General features: G+C 39.3%; 1 protein-coding gene across 1 annotated transcript; it reads left to right on the top strand.

The window, feature by feature from the left end:
• Window positions 1–886: 886 nt before the first annotated feature.
• CUNH1orf162 (chromosome unknown C1orf162 homolog) lies at window positions 887–7,716 on the top strand. The gene is made up of 6 exons (XM_015502156.2): window positions 887–1,030; window positions 3,568–3,615; window positions 4,377–4,440; window positions 4,826–4,920; window positions 5,185–5,234; window positions 5,454–7,716. The coding sequence occupies exons 2-6, from the start codon at window positions 3,579–3,581 to the stop codon at window positions 5,595–5,597; spliced, it is 390 nt and encodes a 129-aa protein (XP_015357642.1). The 5' UTR covers window positions 887–1,030; window positions 3,568–3,578; the 3' UTR covers window positions 5,598–7,716.
• The last annotated feature ends 694 nt before the right edge of the window (window positions 7,717–8,410 follow it).

Consider the following 8,410-nt stretch of genomic DNA (forward strand, 5'->3'; position numbering starts at 1 on the left):
GGCCATCTATCCCTCCCACATTCCCTTTCCTGAATCCAAACCCCATCTGTGCATCAGCCTCCACCCCAGCTCAAGGTCCACCTGCACTGCCTCCTTTCTCTAGCTGCGCAGCTTTTTCTTGCTTCTATTCCAGGATCGGCTGTGCCCTCTGCCCTCTGCCCTCTGCCCTCTGCCCTGGGCTGCCTGATTTAACCCCTTCTCATGTCAGCGTTCTCGATTCTCAGTGGAAAGGCCCACGACTAAAGAAGCCTTCCCCAGTGGTCCACCCTGTCTAAAGACATTTTCCCATCACTCCCTCTCTGGCTAGCACTCTTTCCTTCATGTCCCTTAACCAAGTGTCACTCTTCTCTGTCTTTGTCACTCTTCTATATCTTATGCCCCTTTACAATGAGACAAGGTAAGGAAATTTTCTGCCTTGCTCTCAGTACATAGCCCACTGTAGGGTCCATAAAGTCTATCTGATGTGTGTACTAATTAATACTACTTTATGAATATTTATAAATATAATATTTTATAAATATTTATACATAAATGAATCACCTTCCCTCTAAAGGGATCTCAGCCCTCTGAACACATTTGACATCTGCACAGCCATACTTAACACTATTTGTTCTTCATTTTTCTTTATCAGCTTCATTTCCCTGGTAGGAATAGATATGATCATTAGGTCCTTGATGACAATAATAATGTCCTACTGTGGTGACCTCTGCAATATCTGGCAGGGTGATTAAAGTGAACAATAAACAATTAGAAATGAACTCACCTTATCCTCTTATGTTGTGAAGTTCACGTGTCAAAATACATAAAAGCAGTTCTAACTATTTATAGGATTTTTTTTTTTAATGTAGCATTGGCCCTAAAGAGGAAGTCCATCCTTGAGTTTAGACAGGATCTTTATGACACACAGCTTAAAGGCAACAGTGACAGTGCTGGTAATTTTTATTTCGTCATTTCTGCAAAACGGGACTCATAACGGAAGCAGGCTCAGTCTTAGAAAACTGCCTCTTATGTCCGGAGTTTTTCTTAAAAGGTAAATGCATTTCACAAAATTTTAATCTGGGTAAAATAATCGCTCACCAAAAGACAACGCCGTCTGCTTGTTACTAGCTTCTATCATTTTTTTTTAATTAGGTGGGGGAAGGATTGTATTTGAATGGCTGCATTTAGAAAGTTGATGAATTTTAAGGCAATGAGCAAGATTCTCCAGTGCCAGATACAACTGTTTCTATTGTAACTTTTTGCTTCTGTTAAACATTTAAAATATTGTTTTCAAAGGGAAATATGCTTTCTGCTTTTATTGGCCTGAATTTGTAAGTAGTTATTTCCCTTTGGCATTGTGTGATGGGTTTTGCTTTCCCGGGTGGGTTGTTCTAACTTATTTTAGGTAGTAACACTTCATTGAAATGGTTGTTCATTGAGAACTACTAATGTAAGGATCAGAATTTTACATAGACCTACCATGCTCTCCTTTTCCACCTCCCCAATGATAAGATCTAGTGTAAGTGAATTCCCTCTTTAGTACAAACACATACCTCAATACCTTCAAAATATGAGGGAAAATATATTCTACACAATGAATTAATATATATAATAAGATACTATGTCCACGCATGCATACATATTATAGCGCTACTTAATGGTGTGCCTTGTGTCTCATGGCTAATACTCCTCACCAAATTTTCCTGTAGGCACCTTTCTTACACATTGCAGGATTATTTAAAAATGTTGGTGAACTGTAAGGTACTTGCTAATGATGCTATTGCTGATGTTGTAGGTGGTAAATGACAATGAGGTATTCTTTTCCCAGCCCTCCCTGGGTCCAGGAACTTGGAAATTAACTTTTAAGAACTGAAAAATGAAAACACATCAATAATTGATGACATTGATTGCCTAAATATAATATATTACATTATATTATATCATATCATATATTATATTATGTATAACATAATAAATTATATTAAAATTCAGCAGAAAAAGTAGAGCCAAAAAGTTTTAGCACATGTTTATCTAAATATGAAGTAAAATCATGGCCATCTAAAATATAATCAGGGATGCATATAAAGGCTTATGTGCAAAAATTTCTGTTTCATTGTCCTTTAATTAAATAAATTGAAAATAATTTCTATCAGCAAGTGGGGAGCTGGTAAAGCAAGTTATACACAGTATCCCCCCTTACCCAAACTATCACTTGCCAGATGTTTGGTTACTTCCTGTTAACTGTGTCTGAAAGTATGAAATGAAAGTTCCAGAAATAAATAATCATAAGTTGTTTTTTTTTTTTTTAATTTTTTATTGTTGGCTGAATCATAAGTTTTAAATAACTTTTGTTACAGCATATTGTTGTAATTGTTCTATATTGGTGTTAATCTCTTACTATGCCTAATTTATAAATAAAACTTTATCAGAGGTACATGTATACGGGAAAAGATATTATATCTACTGTACAGGGTTTGGTACTACTCAAGGTCTCAGGCATCTCCAGAACATCTTGGAATGAATCCCTCACAGATAAAGGGGGACAGGTATAACAGAAATGCCAATCATCACTAAAAATGTTACAGTCTTTAGTGGTATGAGAGAATGTGTATGATAAAATGCTGAGTGAAAACAAAGGATATAACCTCTTGCAGAGTGTGGTGGTGCATGCCTGTAATCCCAGCAACTTGGGAGGCTAAGGCAGGAGGATCAAAATTTCAAGGCCAGCCTCAACAATTTAGTGACACCCTCAGCAACCTTACCTCAAAATAAAAAAATAAAAAGGGTTGTGGGTGTGGCTCAGTGGTAAAGTGCCCCTGGATTCAATCCTCAGTAGCAAAATGAAAAAGGATACAACATCTTAAAGAAGTATCTCATGCAGCTTTAATAGAATGCATGGAGCAAGACTAAAAGGAAAGTTACTAAAATATTAACAATGACAGTAGGGGTTTAGATGCTTTTACTTTTCTGCCTTTAGATATTTTATATTTTCTGGCTAAAAAAAAAAAACAAAAAACCACAAATAAAGAAGGCTTAACATAACAGGTAGAAATCTAGACAAGGATATCAGCATACTTGAAAAGACAATATGTGAACAGAAGTGTCTGCTGGCCCCTGGAGAAGGGCCTCTAAGAGGAATCTGTCAAAGTTTACCCAACACTGCCAGGGAAAAGTGAGGTAGATGCCTCAGACTTGGAAGACACTTCAGTATTAAAATCATTCATTCATCTTATGCTTACTTCAATTCAATGCCTAACAAGCAAAATTCTGGTTTTAATTGGAGCTCATACAGGTTCTGATAGTAAGCACCGATTACACCAACACATTCCTATGTCAATTTGTACCTCAGTCTGCTGTGAGTTGTGAATGGGAATCAGTTCTAGAGCAATCAGTCAATTCTTTTTGATAAGTTCTCATTTCTGGACCTACAAAGCATACCAGGTAAAGGCTTGACCTGTGATGGCACCTCAACATCCACAGTTTACCTTTCTCTCCTTGTTATTGTCCTTATGTTAGCATCAGTCTCGGAGTGGGTCCCTCCGTGGTTGGCCCTTTTTAAGCTAAGAGGTTCCTTTTTCTAATTCTCAGGTGAAGGCAGCATGGGAGGAAGGAACTCCAAACCTAAGCCCCAATATGGTGAGTTCAGAACAGGAACTGTTACGGGCCTCACTACAAAGTAAAAACAAACTAGGAGATTAAGATGTTGTGCTAAAGGGGCTATAATGGGACACTACTGGCTAGTGCATTTCTCAGGTTGGGAAAATCATCTTTTATCACAATACAGACTCTAGTGCCTCAGAAATGAAAAGGGGATCCAGAAAGGACTGCTAACCCTCCAAATCTGAATAGATCACCTGGGCAGTTCATGAGAATCTAACTCACTTCCCTTCCTCCTCCCCTATTTGTTTTCTAGACACTGGGGGGAAACTATTGTGGCTGCTTTTGGCAGGACATTGTTATCAGCTGCCCTGCAAAATGACCAGCCAAAAAGGGCAGCAGTTCCTAAGGTCAAGGTCCTGAGGGCTTGGGGAAACACTGGCTCTGGGTTTCACTGCTTGTTCTCACTCCAAGCCTGGAGACCCTTGCTTAGATCAGAAGGAGCATATTTTCCCAGGGCTTCCTGCGAAAATCTTTGAGGAAGGAGTCACAGCACACATTTTTTATTTTTGTTTTCTCTAGAGGACACAGGGCACAGCAGGACACTGGGCTCTTCTTTTATTTGCATAGCTGATGGTTTTAAGTTCCAGTTTAAATACTCACTTTAAATGACATAGTATCCTCTCCCACGTAGAGTCACCCAGTTACTAATCTCCACTGGTTGCTTGGGTAAGAGAGGCACTTGGGACATTTACTTGACAAATGGCAGCTACACTAACTTCTTTCATGTTCTCTCGTAGACATCTCCTCTACCATCGCCCCGATGACCACTAGCTCTGCACCCTGTCATTCCAGCCGTCCCAAGTAAATGAACATTTACTCGTCTGCTTCATCCTTCATCCAAATGACCACATGGCATTTGACTTTGTATTGACAGCTTTGGCTTGGGGACAGTGGAGGAGGGTCTGGAGAGAAAGGAACAGAAACAGACAAAGAATTGTTTCCTAAGCTTGTAAAATGCGTGTTGAGGCGAGAAGGGTGGGGAGAATTGGCAGCTTTCATTGAGGCCTCAGATGCCTCTGGTACGCCAAAGCAGAAAGTTGCCAGCCAGTGGGTCAGGGCAGCAGCCCACTAAGCGGGGTGCCATCTGCTCCAGGCTCTCCTGCAGGTGGGGAAGGCTGCGCTGTGGCTTTTAGGAACGGCCATCAAAAGCTCAACAGTTGACCCTCTTCCTTTTTCTACCAAAAAGCACAGCAGATTTAATCTTGGTCTTTTTTGCTGGGGTTCTACTGACACTGCTGCTGACGGCCATGGTCTTCCTCATCATTAAGAGCTGCAGAAGATGTAAGTGGTGTCTGAGGGATGGGGCAGCCTTGTCTGTCACTGAGGACAGAGATAGCCAAGAGTGAGTAAGGGTGTGTGAGATAAAACCTGATTAACACAGATCAGAACGGCCCTCCTTCCCCTTCTCTTCCTCCCTGTCCTCCCCACTCCCCAGCCCCTCCTCCCACCCTCCCCTTCACCCAAGATTGAAGGGAGAGGCTCCCCACTCCTCCAGACCCCAATGGTGAGACTTTTTGTCCCTCTTCTTCCTGGTATTTGTTGCAGGTCACTACAGTCCCCAGGTCCCAGATCCTCACTCGGACTCTCCTGCCAAGGTAGGATGATTGTGTTTTTCCCAGGCACTGAGGCTTTCCCTCTGCGTTTCACATTACTGACTGGGGTAGTTGTACTGCTTCCTGGACTCTCCAAGGGATTCTTTTAAGAGTTCTTCTGATCTCTTTGGGTCCCCTCTTTGCAAGGTTACAGCTGCTTCTAAAGAGACACACTTTGCTCCAAATTGAATCCACTCATTCCTTCTCTCCATCCCTCTGAAGCGTTCATCCCTAGGAGAGGACCCGCTAACCTACGCCAGCATGTCTTTCCAACCCTTGGAAAAGAAGAGCCACAGCTTGACTGCAAACCATTCTGCGGACTTAGACCCTGTCGTCTACGCTCAGGTTAAAGCGACAAGCCAGTGAGGCTTGACTCCAGTTCCTCTCATCTCAACATATTCTTTTCTGGTCTTCTACAATTTTTTGGTTGCAGCCATGTGAAACTGCAGAGTTGTTTAGGCATGATCTGACAGTATGATCCAGAAGTCTCCAAGACCAGTGGTCAGTTATTTTCCTGGCCAGAGGAAAGGTTGCTAGCCTTCCTACTTGAACCAACAGATGGACAGCTCCCTGAGGGCCTCCCCAGTAGCCTCCCAGAGGGTATGAGACAGAGCTCAGTGTTCAAAACGTAATCCCCCAGTGTCATTGATCAACTAGGGAGGAGTCAACCCAATGAACAATCTATCAAGAATTCCAAAAAAGGCTTCTTCTTCATCAGTAATTAGTCTATCACAGTCACCTTCTCCAGAAGTCAGGACCAGTGTTCTACACAAATACAAAATCCATACTGTATAAAGCACTATTCAAATGTGGGTTTCCATATCCTTCCTATGGCGTATGCAATATGCATAACAATCTTACATGAGAACCAAAAATAAAAATTAATCTAAACATTAACTCCCCTCCAATCACAATGGATAATCATATAGGCAATCCCATTAAAGATACCAATCCCAATAAAAAAAATTCTAGGTACACTTACCTTAAAATTCCCACTTAAATAAGAAAGCAAATCAGAAAAATTCATAAAGACAAATTAATGATAAATAAAATTTATATAGGAAAGTTAGCCCTAGCAGCTAACCTAAAGCACCTGTTTGTTTTATTTTTTAAAGACACTTTATTAATATATTATTTACGCATGCCTCACTTATTTACATAGTATAATTCAATGGTTTTTTTTCTTTTTTAAAATTTATTTATTACATACATGACAATAGTGGAGTGCATTACATTCATAATTATCCATTCACTAATTCAATGTTTTTAATGTATTTACCATATTGTACAACTATCACAAAAATCTAATTTTAGAATATCAACTTCCTAAAAGAATTTCCACACACTTTAGGAGTCAATCCTCATTTTCTCACCCTAAGGCCCCTAAATAATCACTAATATGCTGCTTATCTCTATATGTTTGCCTATTCTGAACTTTTCACATAAGTGGAATCCTACAATATTTGGCTTCTTGGACTTAACATAAGTTTAACCATTTTGCAGCATGTATCAGTAATTCATTCCTTTCTAATATTGAATACAGTTGCTTTATATGGTATGCCACCTTTTGTTTGATCATTCAACAATTGATGGAAATTCAAATTGCTTCCACTTTTTAGTTATGAACATTGCTGCTGTAATAACATTTCTGTACTAGTTTCTTAAAGTACCTGTTTTGTTAAGTACGATTAATTAATATGCTAATGATGCATGAATAAATAAATCAGTAGAATAGAATAAAAAAGACCAGAACTAAACTAAAATACATATGGACATTTAGATTTGGGAGATGGTTTATTAAATGATTTGAGAAAATTTGGTTTATTCAGTAAATGGTATTCAGCTTTTTAAAAAGTAACCATGAACCATCTCACTCCTTATGTCAAAATAAATTCCAGGTATGTCAGAAACTAAACTGTAAAAGATCATTAAAGTACTGTAATAAATATAAGAGTAAAAATAATTCAGAGTGGGTCATGTCTTTAAACTTATGACACAAACCCCAGAAATCAGAATATATTTATTTGATTTATAGAATACCATTAGAAGAAAGTCACAAAGACAAATGACACATTTGCAAAACATTTCCAAAGCATCTCACAGTTGAAGGACTAGTTTTCTTAGTATATAAAAAAAAATCTGTAACATAAGTTTAACCATTTTGCAGCATGAGAATTGGTCAAAAGGGAGACTAATGGTTCTTAAAAACATATGAACAGATACTCACTCGAGTTCACTCATAATTAAAGCAATAGTAATTAGAACTACAATTAGATGATGTTTTATATCAATAAGGTTAGCAAAATTCAAAAAGTTGCTAAAGATCTGTGGGGGCAAGATTGTGGGGACCGAAGACAGTTCAAGTATTATCGAAGACAATTTGGCAACAGCTAATGATATTGTAAGTTCTGTTTCCAAGAATTTGTAAACAATTCTATTGCTAAGAATTTACCCTTCTTAAATACATGGAAAATTCACTATATAATTTCAATTGCAGCATTAATCAAGTTGGTTGAAACTGATACTCCAGGCACTCTTCTAAGTGCTTGGCACCTATTCGTGGAATCCTCATAGAATCCCATGAGGTCATAATCAGTCTCATTTTAGATACAAAAACGGGGCACAGTGAGGGTCAATAACTTGCTAAAGTTCATACTGCTAGTAAGTAGTGGCCCTGGAAGTCAGCCCCAGGTAGGCTGGTACCAGATTTTGCACATTTATTCATCATGCTTAACTCTATAACAGCAAGACTGAAACAATGTCCATTGAGAAGGGACTGGTTCACAAAGTCCAGTGCAGCCATTAGAGAGAATAAAGGTCGATCTGGGTAGAGAATAGTGATGGGAGGGGAGGGGAGGGGAGAGGGGGATAGGGAGGGCAGCAGAATACAACTGACACTAGGATTGCTGTGTGTATACACACGGATGTATAACCAATGTGATCCTGCAATCTGTACACGTGGAAAAATGAGAATTCATGCCCCATTTGAATCAAATATAAGATATGTCAAGATCATTGTTGCCGCAGTCTGGCTGGGCACAATCAGGAGCCACTTGGCAAAAGAAACTAACTTTATTTTTAGAACCACACACGCCAAACAAAACAGCCTCTCAGGAAAAACCCTCAGAGCCTCAACTGCCACCACCGGCTTTCCACAAGCCTCTCTCTCCCACACAAGC

Source organism: Marmota marmota, unplaced genomic scaffold (assembly GCF_001458135.2).
Source record: "Marmota marmota marmota unplaced genomic scaffold, marMar, whole genome shotgun sequence".
In the NCBI taxonomy this organism is placed as follows: domain Eukaryota; kingdom Metazoa; phylum Chordata; class Mammalia; order Rodentia; family Sciuridae; genus Marmota; species Marmota marmota.